The following is a 25,834-nucleotide window of genomic DNA, read 5'->3' on the forward strand; positions in this document are numbered from 1 at the left end:
CCAATCTTGATTTTGGATATAATTTAAACTATGCAACTCATTCAGTACGTGATGAGCACAGTGTGTTGTTTCCAACAGTATTTTAGAGGGAGACACCATTTTCACAGAAACAATGTCTGTTAAAAACTGTAAATCATCTAAAATGCCAATAAATGTCATGTGCACTTTAACACACTTATTGAACACAAATTAGAAAGAAACTAGTTACATGTTTTCTTGGTAATTTTTCTGTTCTAAAGTTCGAAGATATTAGTCTTCTCTTTTTCAGCCTTCCGACTAGACAAAATGAATATTTTGATCAATAAGCCTTGGGAAATGAGAACAATTATGGAAGAAGGTCTTGGCATAAAATGAATTCTGAAGAAGCAAAAGAAAACGAACTATGTAAAATGTCTAATGAATTCAGGTTGTCTAACGAGTTCAGATCTGAGGGAGGAAAGAATGCTCACTCTCTGTGTATCTGTCCAAGGTTAGAAAGAGTGTCGGGGCAGCAAAGTCACATTTCTGTAAAGGAGTTCATTCCAATCAGTTCACTGAGAGTCTACTTAGAATCTACTCGATTCACTATGGTGAATAACAAATCCTTATACTCCATAACTTGGCATTTTGGTGAACTATTTAACAGATACTTCTACCTTAAACTTATATTTAATCTGGATATTCAGTGGCCAACACCCTGGACACTCCTTTTTTTATGACATCAGATACATTGTAAAGTTTGACCTTTACAGCCGAATACATGCTTTATTAACACATATTTTTATTTTCACATTTACTTCCTATTAACCAGAATAGCTAATCTAAAAATCAAAAGGTAATCTATAATTTACGACATCTAAAGATATGTTTCGGGTGAAGTTAAAAATGGTTTTGTATTAGCAAGCGGAGGAGACAAGCAGCTCGATCATTTTCACCTGAGTCTTCTGCATCCCATGCATTTCCTACAAAAGCTTATACGTAGTTATTTCAAAGGGCAACATATGTTTTAAAAATTTAAGGAACAGATTAGTGTACAAATATGTGATGTGGTGAACACCTAATTTTATAACCCAGAACACATAAATGTAATAACTCCGTGTTACAATTTTGTATTCAGAGTGATTCTCAAAACTTTGGGTAGATGGGCATTACCTGGGTAAATTTTTTTTAAAATACAGCTTTCTGGATCCTCCCTTTAAAGAGAAAATATCATCACCTCTAGGATATGGCCTAGGGGTCTGCAGCGTAGCAATCTCCCCTCATGATTCTGTTGCCCGTGGTCAAAGCGGCATACTTGAGTCCCTACGCCCCAGTCCCACTGTATCCAGTATTAGGACATGAACTGAAGCAATCAATGTAAGTTTGTATTCATTGTTCTAGGGGAACAACAAAGCCCTTTGTTTCAAAGAATATTTTTTTCATTACTTTCAAAGACATTCCCTTCCCCTAGTTATGCAAATTGGGTAAACTAGTAATGAAAGGAAAAAACTAATAAAATATATCATCATTAAAACTAACAGATCCCACAAATGTCTATTAAGCTCTTACTACATGTCAGACATTATCATATGTCCTTTTCGTGCATTAAAGTACAGGACAAGTAATGAGCAAACTACTGCATGAAGAACTTTAAATAGCTTGCCCAACATCACACAGCCAGTAACTAGCAAGGTGGGGATTCAAAACCAAATAGGCCTGTTTTAGAATTCTAATAAATCTAAGCCTGTCGGAATTTGTTTTTGAGAGTGATGCAAACATTGTGACAGAAATATGCACGGGGCTGTACTTATTCTTGGCAAAAGTTGAATTATAATAACCACACGCGTCATTCAGTTCAGGGCTTCTCACCCTTTTCCTTGAACGTGCCCCTAAAGGCAGAGGGACTTGATCTTCTACCCCCCGGATGGAGAGACCTAAAGGTGTACACCGAACACTAGTAATCTGTAACATGTATTCTAGTTATTAACAAATACGAGTTTATTTAACATAAAAACAGTTGTTTCTTCAAAATCTCCTTTGGATTTATAAGGTCCCTGTGATACCACTGCAGTTCACCTGGTCCACCCACTAGAAGGGGAGGGTGGGGGTGCACAGCCAAACCACGGTAGCAACGATCTCTGTTCTCTAGGTTCATATCGATACATGAACACGCAAACATGGGAAAGAATGCAGGAAAGAACAAAGTGAAGCGCCATATGAAAAGCCTTTTGGAATTAGCAGCGGAACACAGTAAAAACCAAGAGTTGAAATCTTGGCAACTCCACATAAAACCAAACTTTCCTCAAAAAGGGAAACCTGGGAAGAAGGCAGCACAGGTGATAAGGTACCGCCCGCAGTGTATGTTCAATGTCCACAGATAAGGAACATAGTCAATCCGTTCGCATTACCATTACCACCTGAAACAGAATCCTCTTTGTGGCTGTTTCTTGACTGTCATGGCACAAGACATCGGAAATTCTGTACACACATACTGGGCTCCATAGAGGTGATGACCACGTGCTCCCTACAAGCTCGTGGATGCAGACCCAGCAGTGCACACTTGTACCTTTCTCCCACCCTTGAGACAAGATAGACCTCTTTCGCCCTCACCAATGGACATTTCAATAACAGTAACTGGCCAGCCCTATTGTGATCCCAGATGAGAGGACAAATCTCTCCTTTCCCTGAAATTCCACATTCAGCAGCCAGATAGTCTCCTAATGATTCAAGAATGCAGAAACCCAAAAAGTTACTTACAAAGACTGCAAAGCACTCAGTCCTCGAATGGCTTCACTGGGTACTGTTTTCAGTTGATTGTTTTGGAGGGTTCTGGAAGGAAATTTTTGGTTAGTGAATAACAAGCAATTGTTACCATTTTTTCTTAGAAGAATTCAGAGTCATTTCTTTCCAAAACAACAAAATTTCCAATGACAGGGAAGGGGAGGGGTCAAGGCGGAAAGCACCCAAGACAAAAGAACTGCAGAAAAGCAAGAAGCAATTGTCATAAAGCCAGAAATAAAATCCAAGCCATCTCCTAACTCAGACCTGCTAGATGATCTATACCTCCAGGGGCAGGGGCATTTTACTCTCAGGAATTAAGGTACCCTAATTAAGGTTCATCAACCCTAGGTAGTACTGTTCATGTTAACCAGGAGCTGTAACAAGTTAACTGGGATGGATAACAGCAAACCCCCTGGAATCCGTAAGGCCTTTCCAAATTGGAATAAAGCAGAAGCCAGAAATGTGGGCATCAGGTAAAGTCAATTCTGCCAAGAGGATAGGAGACCCTGAGCACTTAGGGGGCAACAGCCGTGTCCTCAGTGAATGCAGGGCCCCGGCAGAAACCGAGCTTTAGTCATCTAATACTAGTTAGCTAGGGCCTGGAGCTTGCAGACATAAATAGATCAGTATTGAAAACGAAGTCCCGTTCCATTCCTAGTCACATTAATAAAACAACTGCCTGACATGGATCATAACCACAGAATGGAGTGGTAAGGACCCATCTAGCTCACTGAACCTGTGAGGTCTAGGGACTTGCAGGTGGTTACCCAGCAAGGTCGTCGTGGCAGAAGTGGGGCTGGCAGCCAGTTCACCTGTCCCCCAATGCACTGCACTCCACACTCCTGCTCACTGCCAGGAATGTATATCCTGATCCCTCACAGATGATATAAATCACAGGCACTTCAATTTCCTCTGGCTCTAAAATGATTTTAACATTTGGAGCTCTTGTAAGCTTTTTTTCCCTTTACGGTCAGCTAATTCAGAGTTCTCATAGCTATAAAATAAGTATAAACAAAGTCCTACCAGTAGAGTTTACATATGATTTTGATTCCACGCATTAGCCACACAAAAAGCCTAACATCCAACCAGAGTGCACCAGGGGTCAGAATACCTGTTATTTAGATATTAACTTCTGTTATCTAGACCCAAGATTGCCTAAATCAACCTCTAGCCTCCCACACTCCCCTCTGGCCACTCCTTAAATCTTTTAATCCTGAACTAAAAGAAACTGCTTAACCTAGCTCCAAGCATGTTGACTATGCAGAAAGAAAATACACAGCCAGCTGTGAAACTCTAAAATTGCATTACTTACAGAACTTTGAGTTCTTTCAACCCAGACAAGGCCTTTGGGTGGATAAAAGAAAGGTCGTTGCCAGCCAATCGTCTAGGGGAAAAAAGTAGCAAGAGGAAAAGAAAAATCATAATTCAGACTCTTAAAATTCACAACTTACAATAACCTAATCTGCAATTAAAGCTCTATGTTAAACATTTATCAAGTCTATCTGACATTAAACATGGTCTTAAACCTTTGCTAAAGTGATCCCAAGAGTCTTCCAATGAGATAAATGTCTCTAGAATTCTTTTTTAAACTCCCAATATAATCATTTAAACAGGCACATTTTTATTCTGGTGAGGTCAAGCAAGCCAAAACACATTAAACAAAATTAAGTTTTCTATTCATGGTCTGTAGCTTGTGGTCTTTTCCAAGTGCCTCATAAATACAGACTACTGGTCAGTAGTCAGCAGTGTTTGTTCAGATCAGAGCAAACCAGTCTGTCAAGGAGAAATGCCCTCAGGAGGCAAATCAGCCTGTTATCTCTCCATAACCCAGGGCAGCATATTCCTTTTTAAAGAGAGGCAAAAAATCAGTCATCATAAATAACTTTCCAAACAAAGGCATATGTCTACATTTTTTCTTTTGAAGAAATGTCAAAGAAATTTTGAAGTGATAAATTCAAGTGGGAGTAAGAATGGAATAAAGTCAGGACAAGGATTCTTTGGGTCCTTTTGCAAGAAATCTGAGCACCCCATTCATACTGGGCCCAATTTTTCCTCCCATTTTTCCCCAGGCACACAGAAGTGGGAGGAAAAGTTGAACAGAGGACTTTAAAGGAGGAGAAAGAGAAGCAGGACAGCAACTTCTACAAGTAACTTGTAAACTGGTGAACTGAAGAAAGCTTTTCAAGTATTGACTTAACAGGAGAGTTGTGTACCCACATGATGCCAGTCAGGACTGTCCCAGTTTCCTGGTGCTGTCAGGAGTATTCTCCCAAGCAACAAGATTTTGTGTCTATGATTTTTTTAAAAAAAATGTCTCGCTACCTCGTGTCTTGGGATCACATAGTCACCGAGTCATATTAATTTCTCAAACATGAGTGCCTACTAAGTGCCAGGCACACAACGTCCTCTTCTTAGACTTCAGGTGTCCCTGTCCTTCCAATCTGTTCCTCTGACACACCTTGATCGTAGGAACACAGGAAGGCTCCTTTACCTTTCCTGAAATTTGAAGTCACAGAAGTCTGAAACGCTACGTTTTAGATGCATTAGTTTTTCTTGAAGTTTTTCCCCCAGTTAAAATGCAAACAGCCTTGGAAAGCATAATATTTGACCCTTACCCAGTAGTAACATGGAAATGTGTACTGAAGATGTGTGTGTGTGTGTGTGTGCTGGGTGGGGGTGGGGGTAGGGGAACGAAAGAGTGGAATAAGCAGAAAATTCAGAAACCAAAAGTGAGTATATAGTTTCTGTAATAGCAAGGATAACAACGTTGGATTTTTTAGGCAACACCACAGTTGTAACACGGGATTCCTGCCCCTAAACTAAACTCTTTCTAAAAAGCCCTCTCACCATAAATGTTGCTTCTCACAAGACACCCGAGCACCTAAGCCCTATACTGCCTACCTTTGGAGGCTTCCCACAAGCCAGGCTCTTAGCCTTTCACCTCCTAGAGACTCATACATGTAAAATGAGGGTTTTAGGAAGATGGTTTTAAGACCTCCTCAGTGCTTCCATTTTAAAACGTTTCTCCTCAGCAAATCCTCTTGGTTCTAGCCTAGCCAGTTTCACCATTGCATCTGCAAATGCTTCAGCTCACAACCTCATCTTCACCCCGTAAGTACCTGATTCCAGTGTTACTTCCCATGGAAACTTCTGTTCTTAGGACCATGCCTTATGTGAGACTCCTTAGAACTCAATTACACTGGGTCACAGGCTACCTTCTGCTGGTTGCTCCATGCGCATTTAGTCCTGTAGGCCAAATACAAATGCTTCCAAGAACAGGGCATGTATCTCACTTTTCTGCTACCATCCATCATGGCAACTCATTACTCAGAAACTGCTTTCTCAGAATTTCTCCCTCAAAAATGCTCGCCATTCCAATGCCTTGCCATCCCACAGCCTACCTTAGTGCAAGCTTAGCACACACCCTCTCAAGGGGCTTTCTCCACCCCAGGCTCACTAATTAAAGTCAATTAATAATGCTCACAGCACTAATGCAGTGTTTAAAAGGTCACACCTTTAAAAGATCAAATTGTGCCATAAGGACTAGATGGGGTAGTTGCCTTGCCCCCCACCCCCACCCCGCCCCCCTGCAGGTAGTCATGTGACTATGACTGCTCCTGCCCCTTGTCTGAAAGACTAGCCTTAAAATGTCAGCTCTGCCAAAAAACAAACACTATAAACAGACTGAGGCTGTTACAGAGTTCTTTCGTATTCTTTTGTCTCTAATATTAGTTTTCAATGTCCCTACATCTATGGGCTTTCCTTGGAGCATTCAGTCGAAAAAGCTCATGAAAGAGTGTTTTATAATTTAACAAAGGAAGTGGCAAAATGCAGAGAACCTGACTACCTTTACTTGTCAACAGAAAAGAGTGTTTCACCACATGAGCCAAAATATTTGCTTCCTTTCCCCAAATCTCTGCCCCTTTATAAGCCATGGGAAAACTACAGTAACCTTACTTCAAAAAGCATCCTTTCTTTCTCCACTATTTATCGTTAATGGAAATGGCCAAATGAGCTCCCTGCGTGTGGCTTATCCCGAATGCAAGTCCACTATCTGGAGAAATCAACACTGCTAGGAGGAGGTGGGTGGCTGATAATGCTGAGCAGGGGGGCACACTACCTCACACTATTCTGATTACTTCCTTTCTTACTGGAGTGAACCTACCAGGCAGAGCCCTCAGGAATGCATCTACCCACGTTCACCAGGCTGCTGTGTTACTGAATAATAAACACAGCAGCCTGGTAAAGGCTCTGCAGCTTCAGCAACTGCACCCTCCAAAGCGTCTTTGCTTACGCGCGTTTTATGAGCCAGTGTATCTCAGAGCAGACCCTGGGGATGCTTCATGTCCAAAATCTCAGATCCAGGGAGAGCAAAGCGAGTAAATAACAGGGCTAGGGACAAAGTCCCAAAAATCTCTGGAAGGGAAAACCTACTATCTAATGAGCCCACAGTAGTTACAGGCACTATGATGGTGGTTTACAGACATTCTTTTCCATTTTAATCATCTCACGACAATAGCCCCACTTCTCTGAGTCCCAAAGAGGTCAGGTGAGTTGGTCTAAGTCACACAGCTGGTAAGCAGAGGAGCCAGCATTCCAGTTCTTGCCTGGCTAGCTCCAAAACACATCCACTTTCTCCTGCACTGTGATGCCTCGGGTATAGCACCAAGAAATTGGGAAACAATGCCCAGAGACGTGGAAAAGACTGGACCTGGGCAAGTTAATAACCTTGTTTGAGTTGCGACAGCTCTCACCCAGCCGACCAGAGCTCACGTGCAAGGATTAGGGCATTGGGTGCTCAGCACTGCAATTTTGCAGAGGCGTTTCCAACAGACCAACAGCGCCATCCTTCCCACAGCCAAAGATGACCAGTGGAAGGGGGAAGGATGGATCCCTGAGTGCCCAAAAGTGGGGACAGAGCATTCTCTGTTGCGTTTTTTAGCAACTCCCAAGTTAAAAAGAGCTGACTGATCTCCAGGAAGAGCTTTCATCGATGGCCCTCTCCTGGCAAAGGCCAGCTACTTCCCATTCTGGTCTTTGCTGCGGTTGTCAGTGCTATATCTAGTTTTCTTAGCTTCTCACATCACGAGGACCTATTGGCTGGCTCCAGAAAACCTTTCTAATTTGGTAAATGATAATATTTATATAATCTTACTACTCTTCCAATTTCTGGGAAGCCCTAAAGGAAAAAAAAAAATCAGGAAGGTAAGACCAAAAGGGTGAAAGTGGCCTCTTTTCTGCTTGCTGAGGGAGCAGGGTCCCAGGGTCTTTCCCCTCTGCACCCTGCACCTTCTCAGTCTCCAAACACCATAAAGAGCCTGGCTGCAAGGTGTCAACCCATCCATTCTTTTACTCTCCCTGCTGTCAGTTGAGGCTGGGCCCTCTTTTTTTTTTTTTTTTTCCCCCTCCTGGATTATTGCCGTGAACTTCCACAAGATTCCAGCATCAAAGCACTTCATTATAATACCGTTGAGATCTAAATCTTAAAAAGCACAACTCTGAGCATTTTCCCAAAGGTTTTTTTCCCTGCTGAATCAGCCAGTCCTTCCACATGATCCTCTCTTCCTTTCCCACCTTATTCCCCAGTGTTCCTTGTAGTATCTGCAATTCAGCACACTCTGCTTTCCCACCTCTGACTCTTCGCTCATGACACTTCTTTCACCTGAAATACCCCCACTCCAGCCTCTGCCAATTAAAACCTTATTCACATCACCATCCAAGCTGGATGCTACCACCATAGGAAACCATTGTGATATCACCTTCCTTGGATGCCACAGGTATCTGAGACAAAGCTCCTTCATTGGATGTGTCTTATTTTGCTTCTAGTTACTATGGCCTTGTCGCATCTCCTTCAATTTTATTCCATATCCCTTAAGGCAAGGACGCAGTTATATTCAGTTTGTATACTCTTGCCTGTGACTTCACATGTGGCAGGCACTTGGTATTGGCTGGCAGGCCTCAACTGAGTCCCAGTAGAAGTCTCTGGATTCAAAAAGGCAACACTGCTACTTAAAGAGTGGGGAAAGCAGCTTACTGGTCATGTCCACTTTTCTGCATGTTTTATCCTCTTGTTTCATTTCTACTCCCCATCACTCTCCTAACAGGAAAGAACTATTTGGCTAGATTTTGAAGTGCTATGGCAACAATTTTCTTTGCCAACATATTCTGGGAGTATATTTTCTTAAGGGGAGGGGAGCAGGGTGGACTTTAAACATGGGAACACCAGTACATTGGTCAACAGTATTATCTGAACACACTCTGGGGTCAGGCACACGATCACACAGAATTAACACGAGTCTAACAGGACTTCAAACGGGGGCCCAGGCCACCTCATGGCAAGTGCCATTTATTCTGCTTGTTACAAGAACAACGCCAGAAGCAGAGAGAGCAAAGACGGAGAGAAGAGAGAACGAAAAAGGGTAGAAGAGACGGAAATGGCAATCCACTAGACTTCTGCTCTCCCACTGGATGTGGACCCCTGCCAGGAAACAGGATACAAGTAGCTCAGTATGTAATGTCCTTATGAATCAGTTTTGTGTACATGTATTATTCATAAGGTCCATGGATTCACATTAGGGGCTCCTTCCTGGGGAAGCTAGAGTTTTCCATTATATCCTTATTCTCAATGTATATGCTACATGGTATTTTTCTATCTGCCATCCCTCCCAGAGGGGGAAGCAGGAACAGTGCCGGTTAAATGGACACTTGTCAATGGTGTGTATGAACGTAGGCCACATTTCAGAAGGCAATCTGTGTGCTGAATTAGACTGGGATTTCTCCAATTGGGAAGCCATTTGAACAAACAAGAGGGGTTAGTTGAAATACAGAGTAAGCTAATTGGTGTTTATTTCTCTGAAAAATGTCTGGATTTAGGTTTCTTCTAGTCTGTTACAGAAATTTCACTGTAACCATTTGGCTGGAATCTAGCCAAGAATCGCAGTAAGGACTACACTATACACAGACTAGACATATGGACCAAGCTGCAGGGAGAGCTGAGGGGGGTTCAGTAGCTTCCAGCAGCTGTTGTGAGGAGCCTGGGGTGGAGCAAGCAGACGGGGGCAAAGTAGGCGGCAGCAAGGCCCAGGCCGCTTCGCTTCAGATACAAACAACAGAGAGCTTTACTCATGGCAATTTCTCTGTCACTCTATGGAGAGGCTGGGGAGTAGGTGACCAGACCAGGAGAGGGCGGCCACAGCCTCCCATCCATTCATGTGACCGCCTTCGTTTTGCAGAGGTACTGACCAAGACGGCACAGCACTGTGCCATTGTCAAGTCCCGACAGAAAAGGACTTTGAGCACCGCCTTCCCTTCTGACCTACATTTATAGACCCCTCAGCAATGCCTTCTCTCCTCCCCATGACTTCCTACACCTCTGTTTCACCACCCACCAGATCTCCATCTGAAGCCACACACACAAGCTACCACAGATTGTACCCAAACCTCTCCAGGCTGCCTCTCTTGCAATGCCATTCAATTTTCTCAGGTAGGCGATCAGCACAACACAATGTAATGTGCAAAGTACAACAGACACAACCGCCAGCCCGTGACACTGCCTTCAGAGAAGGCATCTCCAGTTCATAATTGAACTGGGCAAGTATGGCCACAGGAAAGTGTCTAACAGGAAGTGATGAGTGGCATTTTCTTACTGAATACAATTGGAAATCAGCAGAATCCAAAATTTGGACAACCCCTTCAAAGTAAAAGCAAAAAACATTATAATGTGTACTTCTACTATAAGTCCTTAATCAGATATTTATTTACATGTTAACGCCCTACTATGTGCTCAGAACTCTGCTGCCTCCTGTGAAAAATAAAGACCTCAAGAGGTCTACTGTTCCTATTTAGGGATGTTTGGTATAAATATATATTAACAAAAATCTAACATTTGTGTAGCACTTTTTATTTTCATAATCCGCCTCGCTTGGCCCTCAAAACAACCCTGGCTGGCAGGCCAGGCAGTCTTATAATCACCACCATCATCCCCGCCCCGCCCCATTTTCTTTTTTTTCTTAAACAGATGACAAAAATGACCCTGTTTTCTCTGTGCCTTGCCCAAGGTCCTACAGTAGAGCTAAAAAATGTAAATCCTAAAGATAACGTAAGGTAAATAAACTAAAATAATGTAAAGTCTAAAAACAGGACAGTGTTGTCTTATGTTATTTTCTATAAATGACTTTAAGAGAACCGAGGGATGTGGTTATCTTCTTAGTGAATACAGAGGGCTAACAACATAGCATCCTTTATAGGTCCTCTTGGACATTCTTCCTACCAACGCTAAGTAAACCTCATCTGATACAAGATATCAGAGATTCCTGAATCAACTAACAATGTTTTACTTACCCTGTCATCTCATACACCAGGAAGACTTTTATATGTTCATATAACTTTTATGTATATGTAAAAACTGAATGTTTTTTATGGACATGCATATATTAAGAATCCCTATTATGGAAATTCTCCAATTTTTAAAGTAGTCTACAGAGAAGAGGAAAATTATTTCATACATATATAGTATATCATATTACATATGTCTGCTTAAATGCATGAAAACTAAAGCAATAAAGTTTAACAAAAAATAAGCCTGTTCTTGCTGAAACTCGGTTTACAGGCCATCCAGAACTCCATATACTACCTTATTCAATTCAAAGAAACTTAAGTTCCACCTGCAGCAACGGGGCTTTGTATCTTCCACTTTCTCTTCTAGCAGCCCACAGAAGACTTATTTTATAGATAAATCAATAAAAACCCTGGCAACAGTTTCATTTTCTAAGCAGTTATCCTGACAACTGAGTCATTTATCCTCTTTCAATAAACACATGTAATATCCACCTATATGAGGAAATATGTCACAGCTTAAAATTTTTTTTACAGCTAATATCAACCAACAAATATTGACCTACTATAGGCCAAGCACCAAAGTGATGGCAAAATAAGGACTGAGTTTCCCCAAAACGTTTCTCATTTCTTTTAAAGGATAATTCATTAAACATAAAACTTCAGTGGAATTTAGTTTTCATACAGTTTGATAAGTTTCTGACACCAATAAATTAAAAATAAGAAGATATCCTTTGTCTTAACCCCTCCCTCAATTTCAAGTTCAAAAATGTGGTTACTGTCACCAAAAGCCATATAGGAAAAGTGTGATGACAGGCTCTGCCCTTAGAAAAACCTCAGTGGAGTTGGAGACAAGTACACACTGACACATACCTAGAGCACAAAGTAACAAGGCACTCAGTCGAGCACTAAAAGATGAAGAGCACAGAAAAGGCAAGAGGCACTCAGAAAAGAAAAACCAGGGAAGGCTTCCTATGACAGAAAGGGTTCCGAGTGTACTATATATTAATAAAATGTGTAAGATGTGACTAATACAGAGAGGAACTATGGCAGACACTGTTGGTTTCCTACCAAATATTCACATCTTCCTGGGAGAGCTTGGATTTGTTCAAATACCACCTCCTTCAAATGACTCAGTTCCATGAGTACATTCCGACTGGTCTTAGCCAATCATAGTGATTCCATGCCAGTAACTGGTTTGGAAGGGACCTATGACCCTAAATCTGGTCATAGGAAGTCTACTGGGGGTCTCTGGGAAAGGTAGCTTTCTTCCTAAGTGGGGGTACACTGGAAGGGATGACCCTTTTCTCTTTCTGGATGTCATCATGTCTGAATACAGTACGTGGAGGGACTGCAGAGATGGTGCTGTCCTTACTGGGGACAGCAGGTGAGGAAGACGGACAGAACCTGAGTTCTTGAGGTGGCCTAACAACTCCATTAACCAATTCTAGAAGAATTCTACCACCTCGTTATGGGATGTGGTGTGTTTTTTTTAATTTACCATTTTAACATTTTATTTTTTGCCTTCTTCTGCTTCCCCACCGTCCCTCACTCTGGTTCAAGCCAGAATTGAGTTTGGTTACTAACAGCCAAAAGCATTTTTATTACCTAACTAATAACCATTCTTCCTCCTTACCTAGTAATAGAACCCTGATTTTAGTCCAGACAAGAATATGCCCAGCTCAAAGGTCATATGTCCCAGGATCCCACTGTTAAGTGGGCCATATGACTGAGTTCTAGCCAATGAGATGTGAGCAGAAGTATCATATGGTATAGTTAAGATGGTTCTTGAAGCTGGCTACAGGAAAATACCCGCTTCTTTTTTCCTTCCTTCATCCTTCTTGCTGCTGAGAACTGGGTCATGATGGCTGCAGCTCCAGCAGACAGTTCTTTTTTGATCTTGAAATGGTAGCTATATACTAAGAACTGCAGAGTATCAGATCCTACTTCCCTGCTGACTTTGCCATGCAACACAGTAGCTATGTGTGTGTGTGTGTGTGTGAGAGAGAGAGAGAGAGAGAGAGAGAGAGAGAGGGAGGGAGAGAGAGAGTTTAATCCACTATTATTTTGAGTTATCTATTATATACAATCAAATCTAATCCTGATATGAGGCTTTAGAAAAATTACACATCAGACTGGTAAAAATAGCACAAAGATAGTGCATTAAGTACACAAACACAGGTAGAATAAGAATGTTTCTAAAATTGCTACTTATAATGACACAGAGTAAAGAAACACCTGATTAGTATGAGAATGGTTACATAGAATGGGAAGAATCCAAATGATGAAATACTACATATTCATTAATTGAATGCAAAAACTAGATCTATTAATATAGAAACCGTATAATATGCAAAATAAGTATAGCATAAATAATCTATACGGTAAAATTCCATTTTAAAAAAGAAATTGCATATGCTCAGGAAAGTCCGGAAGGATATACAAAATATTAACCATGGGTATCTCAGTGGTGAGATAATAGGTGATTATTTTTCCTCTCTTCTCTATCTTTCTAAGAGTCCAGAGTTTTAAAATTGAGTATCCATTAATTTTATGATCATTTTCTTAAAAACCAATTTGTCTGTAATACAAATATATCTAGCATCTCCAACATAATCTTCTTTGATGTATACATATAGTACAAATAGGGAGTGAACAGGTGAAATAATGAACAAGTTCTGAATTAAAGGTTCTATTAAAGGATATAAAATTGTGTCAAATAAGCATGGCTTCACTTAGAGTGAACAATACAGGAAAGAAACGACTTAGCCTATTTCCTTGCTGGAAAATTCAAACATGCTAGTAGAAAATCAACTACGTTTTCATTTACTTGTAGTCCCTACTATCTTTAGTCAAAGAACAAATTGTTGGCTTTGATGAAAATAAATGAGCCAGCAAACCATGGTTTCATTTGCCTCTCTACACTTTCTGATCCCATGTCAAACACTTTAACCGGGATTGCTGGGTTCTCCTGCTTGATTTCCCCTAGTCGCCTTTAAAATCCTGACTGTTCTAACCCAAATTCTGAGCACATCACATCTTCTATCACCTCTACTTCTAGACTACTAAGCACTATAAGACAAAGTTACAGAGCCCTTTGGTTCTACTCTAAATTTAAATTACCTAGACCTCCACTGGGACCTTCCTATTCTTCAGATTGACACAGTTAAACAAGTATTTCTGACAGTATGTCTAGTCACTAGATTCTAGTGGGCTGTGATTAACTACTTCTTTCTCCCAAGCCTGTCTTCCTCCCCTCTTCTGTTTCCTTTGGGAGGAACATTTCCACTCTAAGAAGTCCTAGTGGGGATGAGTATATGACCCAGTTTGGGCCACATCATCTTTAACCAGTAGAGTGACTGGCTCCAGGATAGACAGACACATGAGACAAGTCTGGCCAATCAGAACCCTCATAGTAGTTTTCAGCAGAAAGCAGGGAGGAAGACTTTAGGTATCCATTTTGGATCTCACGATGCAAAGATGTGCTTGGGGCTATCAACGGTTGTAATTTCCCACTCCACAGAGACAAGCTATTTGCAACAGGAAAGAATGAAACCAAAATACAAAACAGATAATCAAAGTTCAGAAATGGAGAGTAGAAGAAAACTCTCATTAATTTTTAAATCCTGAGATCCAGTACCATCTGAAGCCAACCCCACCTCTGGACTTTCTAGTTGTACTTGAAACAATAAGTCCTCTATTATGCTTCAGCTGGGTTTCTGCCTCTTAAACCCTGTGGACTCCTGTCAAATTCAGTACATACCCCAAGCTTTATCTACTCTCCAAAAGCCAGAAACCACCTACTAGCAGTCCCCAAATGCCTGTTCCTTGATGAACTTCTTCCCCCCAAAGCCACTCTCAAACCCTACTGAAATGATTCTTTAAAAACTTAAATTCCAGGCCTTTTCAATATCTGGCCGTGGGCCCCTTTCTCCAGTATGTGAACGCTGATTCTTCATTTCTTGTGAAAACCCTCTCCTCCCACAGCTCCTGGGGCATAGTTCTGCCCTAATTCTCCTGCTCTTCTGGCACTTGGTCTTCTTCCCACACCCTAATTCAAGTGTTTCCCAAGGAGTTGTCTTTGGCCTCCTTCCCTTTTCATCTACCCTCTCTCCCTTGGCAAGCTTTTTCAATTTAATGTTTCCAGTAATCACCTCAAAAGAAAAGACTCCCAAATCTATACTCATGATTCTCTATTCTCGACTCTACACCTGTATTTCCAGATCCCACCCACCCAAATCCCACCTAGAGTCAATATGTGCATGCAAAACTGCATGCAATCTCTTCTGAAACCATTTCTCTTTCTGTATTGCCTTTAATTTTGTCAAAGCACCACCAGACTCCTGGAAATCTTAAAATTAAGTGTTATCACTGACACCCCATCATCCCAGCTGAGACATCCTCGTGGTTCTATTTCCACAACATCTTTTGCATCCGCTTCCTCCTCCCTGTCCCCGCCCCTCGTCTGCCGTAGTTCAGATTCTCATCATTTCCCCCTGCACCACTGCCACGAGCATCTTCATTTGTCTCCCTGCACGCTCTCAATTCCAAGCATCCTACTCTCTGCTATGAGATTACACTGATTGAAAGTCATATGTGATCAAGTGTCTTCCTAGCTCAATGACCTTCAGCAGCCACTCAAAACTTGAAACCCCTTATTAGTCCGCCAAGAAAGGCCCTCAGTCCAGCCCTAAACGCCTTTCTAGCTTCTTTCCCATAACTCCTTTTCAGGAATTCAGCATTACAATCAAACCAAACACCACATCATCCCTACTACCTATCCCAGTCTGTGTCCGTATCATTGCTAATGCCCCTTTTCCTTAGATGCTCATGAGTAACTCCTACTCTCCCTCCTCAAGGCTCTCCAGAAATGCCAACTCTTTGATGAGGTCTTCCTTAATCTTTCTTGCTAGAAGTTATTTCTCTTCTCCTTTGAACGCCCATAACTTCATCCAGTACACTGTTCATCTCTCGTGAAGACATGAATCCCATTTAATTCAGCATTGAACACGGTGTTTTACCAAACACAACTTTGTTGAATTAATTAATTGTCTAATAAGTCTTTCTTCATCCTCTCCACATGTATAGGAACAGAGTCAGACCTGGGATTGAAACCAGGTCCATTACTATAATAAGCTATGTGACCTTGGAAAAGTTACTTAACCTCTCTGAGGAAAACCTCAGCCTCCTCATCAGCAAAACGGAAACTAATATAGCTCACAGACCATTATGAGTTAAAACAAATCATGTTTGCTCTAGGAGGGCCTACATAGTAGGTCCAGTTAGTACAAGGTTCCTTCCCATTTCTCTCTTTTCACCCTTTCACTCATCCTCAGATTCCCTAATCTGAGAATTCCCCCAAAGGACACATAAAAAATATTTGAATCGTACAAGTAATACTCCTCTGTGAGCTCACTACACACTGCCCAGTCAGTCTGGGCAGTGATCTTTGCTACCAAGCCCTCCTACCCGAGTGCTATAAAGTGAAACAAGAGAATGCTTCCAAGAATATAATATTTTTAACTGTCAAATATCACCAGAGCAATGAGGAACTCTTTTGCTTTTTCTGGGAAATTACTGCAGTTTGACAGAGCTTATCTGAGAGCCTTCCTCAAAGGAGTGTTAAGCAAGTCAAACCTTAGTTTCAAAGCAAAGGAAATTCCTTGTATTAGAAGAGAATAATAGCTACTTTCAACAGCTCGGAACAACCTGGTAAGAATATTTGAGACCATTTACACATCTCAGATATAAAAGCTGATAGGAGATAGTGGAAATGGCACTGAACTATATAGATCTAATTCTGGCTCAGTTACACACTCACTGTGGCACTGTGGGCAAGCCACTCATCTTGGCCTGGCCCTTGATGGTCTCATCTATAAATGCTATGGCTAAACAAGAAAATCTCATTTGACAAAGAACTCCTTGTTAATAAAATGTTTATTCAATGAATTGACTAAAGGAAATGTTGAGCAGACACCCAATCACCTTTGATGGTGTTTAGCTATGAACATACTTAAAGCTGTAGGTGATAGTGAAGGGATGGTCTCTTAAGCTTCCTTCCCATCCTGTGCCTCTCGAGGATATTACAGCTTAGAAATTAAGACGAAAGACTTGAATCAGATCAACATGGATTCAAACCCTGGCTCTGCTACTTATTATATGACACAGTGAGTTTTTCACCTCTCTAAAGCCTCCATGTCCTTATCTGTAAATTGAGGTGATAATAAATTCTATGTACCTCACAGGGATGGGACTTTGTGAGCATTAAATCACGTGGTATGTATTACATTTTTAGCACATAACAAACTGTCAATAACTGTTGGCTGCCATTCTTATGTCTATTGCACCCTAAGAGGTTCCCTTTGCCAGACTTGACCTCTTTTAATTATATGCATTAACTCAGATAGAGACTATAAAAAAAGTTTTAGAAATTGAAAACAAATTATCAAGACACAGTAACCTGATGCAACTTGTGGTTCTAGTTTGTATCCTGAACCAGAAACTTGTTTCTTTTGCTATAAAGAACATTAGTGGAACAGCTGTTAAAGTTGCATAAAAATTACAGATCAGATGATAATATATATCAACGCTAGTTTTCTGAGTTTGACAACTGTACTGCAATTATTTAAGTAAATATCCTTGTGTTTTTGGAATAAACAATACAGCATTTAGAGGTAAAAGGGCATTTTGACTGCAATTTACTCTCAAATAGTTCGAAAAAATCTACATATATTTTACATTTTATATAGTGTGTGCATGTGTGCGTAGAGAGAGAGAGAGAAAGAACGTTAACATTTGGGGAATCTGAGTGAATGGTATGTGCAAAGTTCTTTATGCCTACAACATTTTGTAAATCTGAATTCATATATATATATATATATATATACACACACACACACACACACACACATGCGCGCACGCACATATATACATATACTGGCCAGTATTTACATAGAATTAAACTATTTAGTTTTGACCCACTCTTTGTATTTCATTTGAAATCTCCCTATTCAAATCTCCCTGTCCTCCTTTATAAAATAATGCCTCCATTTATAATTATTTGTCCTATAGGTTAAAAACAAAACAAAAACGAGGAGTGGTCTTGAATTAGTACTCAGAGACCTAAGTTTCACTTTAGCATTGTGAAGAGTTCCAAAGTCAAAGCATATTTTGAAACAAATGGAATTATCCTCGTCTTATGTATTAAGTAGTAACTGTACAAGTGCCCAAATTGACAATGGTTTCTATAGCTTTTGCAACATCTAAGCTCAAAGCATCCACGGATTTTTCTTGGTCACCTATGGAAAAGTAGTTGGACATACCCTCTGCTATTTTCTAATTAAATTGATTTCACAACTCCACATTTCAGCCATTCCCTAAATGGCTAATGCCCCGAACAGGTCTCACGGAGAGCTGGAAACAGTTGTGGCAGGGTCACATCAGAAAACAGATCCTACCGATGCTAAACAAATGTTTTCCAAGAACTCTGACTTTCCTTTTACATCGTTAACAGAAACCTGTATTGGCCCACTCCACCTTCCATCCCCAATCACAACAATCTCTCCCCCAAACACTCAAGAAAAAGAAAGACTGCAATGTTTAAGAGGAGTAGTAGAATGTACCTTACTCATTTGAACATAGCACATTATGTTCACAAAGCACTTTTACAAAATTTATTCCATTTTTCCCTTCACAATACTACCAGGAGGAGTCCCATTTTAAAGAGCAAAAAACTGAGGTGCAAAAGTCAAGAGACTGGCCAAAGAGTTCAGACTTTGTATGTATTGAATTTAGAACCAGAACCTATGTTTTTGTATCCCCAGAGGGGGGGGGCTTATGATGTTTATGAAGTATAAAACTTTCAAAAGTAGTTTAGATGTGAAAATAAAATAACTGGCAACAATAGTATATAAAGTATTAAAAAAGTTGGAAGAAGTGTTTCCCTGAGAATATATATGCATCATTCATAGTGTTTCAGAAAGAACAGGGCTCTGGAGATCTGACTTCAAGTCCCAGCAAAACTACACACCAGGTACGTGAGCTTAAACGAGGAACTTACCGTCTTCAGCTTGGCTTCTGCTTTTGTAAAATGCTTCCTCTCCTCACAGTTAGAAGAATGAACTTTTACACAATGGACAGCCCTGTATGCATGCCATCTACCATCATTATCTTTATAAAACAGTTTGGCGCTCTGGGTTCCCAGTCTCAGTGAATGGCACCCAATCATTCAGAGCAAATATCTTTAGTATCGTCCCTATTACTCACCCTCAAATCCAATCAAGTCCTTCAGGATAAAGTCTAAACTCCTTAGTTTAAAATGCCCCTTCATGATCTGGCCTCATCTCTTGACATTTCTCTACCTTTTAATATTTCACATTTCTCTGTGTTTCAATAGGAATAACTAACCACTTATGATGTTCTCATACTTCTGACATGTCTACCTCTGTGTCTTTGCACATGCCAGTTTCTTCCCCGAGCACCCGTATTACCCAGTGTCATGCAGGGTTTCATGCAGGATCTCTGGTCCCGCTCCCCACATAAGAACACAGGACATGGTGAGGCCAAAAAGGAACACCCATGGAGCCATAGGTAGAGGAGTCATACCACTATATTCTCGCTGGAGGCTGGGTTGGAGACACAGGAAGCAGGAGCCACACGATCCGCAACCCGCTGTCCACTTGTCTCTGCCTGCCAACCTCACTTGCTAACTGCAATCCACTCTTGCTAGCTCAGCCACCATCTGCTTGGTAGCCCCCATTTTCTGCTAGTGTAGCCACAGCACTTATATTAGTGGCCAATGGCTCACTGGTTACAGCTGATGGCCAACTAGCCACAGCTGATGGCCATTTACTACCTGAGCCAGCACCTTTCCACGTGAGGCCGAGAGCCTGGAAACTGCACTCCTGGCTCTGTCCCCACACTGCCTAACTCCCTTGTGCCCTTCAAGACTCAGCTGAAGCTATTCCGGGAAGCCTTTCTCAAACCCTACAGTCTCAAGTAAACATATGGCTTTGGGCTTCCACTGACCCTGCACACATTTCTATGACCATCTCCATCCACCACTGCTACATCAAGTGTTAGTTCTAGCTCTTCCTATATTGTCCAATTGAACTTTCTGCACTATTGGGAAAGGTCAATACAATAGCCGCTAGCCACAGACTGGGCACTTAAAACATGGCTAGTTCCATGATGGGAACAGGATTTTAAATTTTCTTTCATGTTAATTACTTATTTATTTTTTAAAAGACTTCTTTGTTTCTTTTTTTTTAAAAGATTTTATTGGGGAAGGGGAACAGGACTTTATTGGGGAACAGTGTGTACTTCCAGGACTTTTTTCCAAGTCAAGTTGTTGTCCTTTCAGTCTTAGTTGTGGAGGGCGCAGCTCAGCTCCAGGTCCAGTTGCCGTTTTCTAGTTGCAGGGGGCACAGCCCACATCCCTTGCGGGAGTCAAACCGGCAACCTTGTGGTTGAGAGGACAGGCTCCAACCAACTGAGCCATCTGGGAGCTCAGCAGCAGCTCAGCTCAAGGTGCTGTGTTCAATTTTAGTTGCAGGGGGCGCAGCCCACCATCCCTCATGGGACTCAAGTTGAACCGACAACCTTGTGGTTGAGAGTCCAGTGGCTCATGTGGGAATCGAACCGGCAGCCTTTGGAGTTAGGAGCATGGAGCCCCAACCACCTGAGCCCCTGGGCCGGCCCCCTCATGTTAATTATTTTAAATCTAAATTTAAATAACCACCTGTGGCAAGTGGCTATGGCACTGGACACCAAAACTCTAGAGAGACTGTCACCTCCAAGGGCAAAGACCATCCTTACTAGTCTCTGTATCCCTGGCACCCACCACAGGATCTGCATACAGCAGGCTTCTGTATGTGCCGAACGAATAAGCGAACATGTAAATCTCTATAAACACGGCTTATGTATGGTTGGGAAGTGAGTTCACCCACTACGCCAAGGATTCTGGATCATCATATAAAATTTGGCCGAACTGGTCACATCTTGTAAAGTGCACTTCATTAAGTATCATGGGGGGAAAAAACCCTCAGTAAATCATTTCTACTCAGGGCACTTCAGCTTCACAATCACTCTTAAATGACTTCCAGATGACTTCTTGACTAATGGTTACGCTGTTTATGAAATATTACAATAGTCATGGCAGCATCATTTTGGAATGTCAAAATCAACTACACTGTTTTGTAAAGAAAAAACATGGGCTTTTTACCATGTTTATATTAACATGGAAAAAAATTCCCTTGAATGCCTGAAGTATTCCCAGAGTATGAAACACTACTCTGAACTATTCGTTAAAATTAACCATCAGCTTTCTCCACACTGAACACAATATTGAAATCCCACACACTATTTGGAGAAGGTGTACTGAACTGATTTGATGGGCTCCCATCACAGCGGCAGCAGAATACGGAGAGAACATGACCTAACTACAAAGAACGAGTGGTCAAATTCAATTTGGTTCCAATTAAAAGTTTCGGTTGACAGAAATCATGAGCTTGACATATGCTTGGTCATTTGAGATTTTAAGAAACCCAAGATGTGAACTGCACAAAGCAGAGGTTAAGCAGGTTTTGACTCCGCCTCCCGGTCCTCACTACAAAATGCCTCAGAGTGGAGCTGGCAATCAAAGGCCTGAGCAAAGATGGTCTGTACACAACCGCCCCGCCCAAAGAAAGGAGAGCGTCTCCTTTTCCTATTTGGTACGTCACCTGTCCCACAGTGGTTATACAATAGCTGAACAGCCACTTGTTAACGTCCTTTCATTGCATAATTACTTCTGTAAAGGGAGACTAATGCTAAATCTAAAACTGTAGGTGAAATAAAAAGGAATCGGTAAGGCATCTAAAGCTTGATTAGGAGCAGTGAGGAGTCGGCCTTCAAGTAAATACATAGGGCACTCATTTCAAATTCAATTTAAATTTTAAAAATATATAACTATTTATTACAATGTTTCCCCACCCCCCAAAAAAAAAGAAAGAAAAGAAAACCACGCACAGATACACACACACACACACACACACACACACACACACAGAGGCCTAAATAAAATAAAACATGCATCTAATCCTTTTACCCAAACATAATATTGTTTATACATTTCAGTGCTTTTATTTTCCTTATGCACTTTCAACATAAATACTAGCCAGCATTTACATAACACTCTCTCTGTTTCATGCACTGTCCTAAGCAGTTAACTTCTATTAATTCATTCTGTCTTCACCACAATGCTACGCAGGAGGGGCTGTTGCTGTCTGCACCTAATAGACAAAGAAACTGAGCAGAGGGAACTCAAGTAACTTGATCCAGTTCACAAGCTTGGAAGTGGCAAATAGTCTCTGCTCAGTTTTTGCTGTGGGAACATTACGTTCAACTAAGTAGTGTGGGAAGAAAACTTTCTCCTTAACTTTATTAAATCCTTAGCTGCTATTTCAGTGCTCCGTCAAAAGCAGGGAGCACAACCTGCCTTCTTATATGTGATTCCAGAGCCCGCGCTAGGGGAGGGGCAGAGCTGAGACAGGAGACATTCACAGACTTGCATCTAATACTCAACAGCTGGGCTGTAGGACTCACTCTGTAATCTGAATTTAGATTCCTTCAGGGCTATGTCTCTTTGATGTTCTTCGTATCAGACTGTACACTTCTTACCTCCACACAGTACTGCATAATCAATTAGCTTGGTCATTAAACATCTATATTTAACTTGATTCGAGTCTGATTTTCCTTTTTTCACCTGGATTCTTCACACACACACACACACACACACACACACACACTTCCCAATTCCTTAAAAATCTAAAAGGGCCTAGTTTTAACCATGAACTTCACAAAACACAATGGAGGTGAAAACAAGTGGAAAGAAATTCTCCACAATGTAAACTGTTAAGCTGGAAATGTGATATGCAGCTGACAAGTTCAGAAACAGTCTTCAAGTTACAGGTGGTCTTAGCGACCCGGAAGATGTCCCTTGCCTTCACCCCATCCGCAAAAGTCATCCGCAAATGTCCGAGGCGACCCACACTCAGTTTTCTGCTTGCTGGCACTGATATTGTCTGCTGTATCATGACCGAGACATGCCTTGTATTATTTTTTATGGTTGTGTTACCCATACAGCAACTCCTCTGACAACAATGGTAATTACACAGCAGCCTTGTTGTCTAGGGATCACACTATAATTAACTTGTGTCACTGCAGCATCCATGGTTATAATTGCAGGGAAAAAAAAAGTCTTATGGAAGTAGCATTTTTAGTGCTTGCTTTCAAAAATAACTTCAGCAATGACACTGCTTAAAAAATCAAGTTTGTTTCCTCCCCCAAAAAACATGATTTCATTTGCATAAAGCTCACTGAAGCTATCCATATGTCCCCCTAACCAGAAATATTAGATGATAGGTCATAAGAGCTTCTAAAGAGGAAAAACAAACAAACAAACAACATTTGTCAAAGTGATACTTACAGCTCCTCCAGAAAAGGGAAGTTCTTAAATGCGTCTTTTGGCAATTGAGTAATGTTGTTCATACTGATATCCCTGGAAAACATAAAGAAGATCGTTATCTAAGTGTTATTAGACTTAAAGCACTTAATTCAACAGAAAAATAATTAGGTGTGGAGACTTTGTAAAGAAACAAGAAAAATGAGCATAGAAGACAGACAGACATAGGAATAGTCATAATTTGGCTTCAGAATGCAGAAAACAGAGAAAAGCTAAACCTTTTATTATAAATTATGTTCCGTAACTCAGAAAAGTACCCAGATCCTGGGTTTTCCTTGGGAAAATGACTACAAAAACTATCTACAATGAGTGGGTCAGTGTGGTTTCCGGGTGCTCTGTATTCAAAGTGCTGTACCTGATAAAAATAAACAAATACCCCAGAACTTCATTTAAAAAAAGAAAAAAAAAAATTGCTGGCAAGAGTGGCTTCTTATGCCACTGTCAGGAACAATAAAACAGGTCCTAGCTGTATCCCAGTCACATTTTCTGCAAAACATATAAAAGTCCTCCAGGTAATAGTTGTAAGTGGATTTCATTTTTAGCCTATGAACAGATGCAAGCTAGAGACAAGTGCATACATGACAGGTATGCAGCCCATTTCCAGTTTTCCTTAGAGACACACCAGAAAAGAGAGAACTTGCTTGATACTGCAACTCAACAACTAAGTCGTTTAAACGGCTAAAACATACTTTATTAACCATTGCCGTCTTCCCGGGCATCTGCCTATTGAACTGGCTTTCTCCTTCCATTCTCCACTTAATACCAATATTATGAAAGACAGGTTAGCAGCCTCATAAGGGACAGTCCCAGCCCGCAATGGGTTGGTTGCCTCCCTCAGTTTCTTCTGCCTCTTGTATCGTGTTAAAGTATGTAGCTGAGTCTTCAAGCCTCTCCTTTCTAGAAATCACCAGGAGAATTCACAACTGTGACCTTCTCTTTACCAGATTAGACACATTGGTTATAAAAAGGCAGAAGACAAATCAAGCACACAAAAACCAGCCAACCACAGAAACACTGTAATTTTCATGACTGCAGTTAGGTAAAATTTTCTTTGAAAGGAGGTGACAACTTCCGTACCAGCGTAGGTGAGTCTCTTCTCCCCATCTTCCCTTTCACTAAAACTTAGAAATGGAATTTGCATCCCTTCTTACTAGCCCTTCCAAAGGCACATTTGGAAAGCTCTTTGGCTTGGAAATAACAATATAACTGCAGCAACAAACACAGCAACCACAGGAGTAGCTAACGTGTAGAGAAAACTAAGATTGCACATAAAATCTAAGTTTACAAATGGGGAAACTGAGGCTTACTGAGGTTAAATCATGTCCCCAAGGCCACTCAACAAGTGGTGTAACAACAGGAAATGGGAACTCCAGAGTCCATGACCTTAACTGTGAATCTTCCTAAATATCACTTGAATCCAGTTACTTCTCTCCAGTGGTAGTCAAGATATAAAGCAAATGCTCTGTACCACCAAGGTTGAAAAGATGGAGGGAGACTGCCCCCAAGACCTTGGCAAAATCATCAATGAAACTCAGAAAGAACAATTTTGCTTGACAATTAAAAAAACAAAACAAAACAAAAACTATAAATAGCTTTAGCAATTCAGGAATCGAAGTTCATATAAATTTCCTAGAACGTGAAACTTTTCGTGTGTGTGTATGTGTGTGTGTGTGTGTGTGTGTGTGTGTGTGTGTGTGTGTTTCCAGGACCTATCAGCTCCAAGTCAAGTAGTTGTTTCAATCTAGTTGTGGAGGGAGCAGCTCATAGTGGCCCATGTGGGGACTGAACCAGCAACGTTGGTGTTGAGAGTACCATGCTCTAACCAACTGAGCTAACCAGCTGCCCCCGTGAAACTTTTCTGAAGATGACCTTTATGACCAGAGATTCACATGCATTCCAAAATTTTATATCAAATTCTATTAAAGATAACATAAGAAAAACAAAATTAATATTCTCCAGGAAAAAATTCTTCTCCAGGGTCTCCATATTTGCAAACTAATATATGTTAAACTAATATATGTTAAGTAATTATTTTTAAACACAGGCCCGATACTACTTCAGTCAGCTATCATTATCCGTGGGGAAGGGGAGGAAACCCTTTTGAGTGTTTCAAGATACTGGAGCAATGGCACCAAAATAAGGGTCAGAAAAATCAGGCTCAACTCCTGCCACAGCCAAGTAGCTGCTGTGTAATCCTCGGCCTCACTTTGCTCATCTGTAAGAGGAGGGAGTTGAACTGATGGGTTGAGTGTCTTCCAA

General features: G+C 41.1%; 1 protein-coding gene across 2 annotated transcripts in view; it reads right to left on the reverse strand.

Moving 5' to 3' along the window:
- Positions 1-25,834, reverse strand: part of LGR4 (leucine rich repeat containing G protein-coupled receptor 4) — a 94,689-nt gene that overhangs the window by 21,852 nt on the left and 47,003 nt on the right. For both annotated transcript variants that reach the window (XM_019749172.2, XM_074336154.1), the window contains exons 2-4: positions 23,540-23,611; positions 4,052-4,123; positions 2,716-2,787 (exon numbers count right to left, since the gene is read on the reverse strand). In XM_019749172.2, coding sequence (XP_019604731.2) covers positions 2,716-2,787; positions 4,052-4,123; positions 23,540-23,611 — 216 coding nt within the window. The remainder of the gene's footprint in view (positions 1-2,715; positions 2,788-4,051; positions 4,124-23,539; positions 23,612-25,834) is intronic.

Source organism: Rhinolophus sinicus, linkage group LG06 (genome assembly GCF_036562045.2).
Source record: "Rhinolophus sinicus isolate RSC01 linkage group LG06, ASM3656204v1, whole genome shotgun sequence".
NCBI lineage: Eukaryota > Metazoa > Chordata > Mammalia > Chiroptera > Rhinolophidae > Rhinolophus > Rhinolophus sinicus.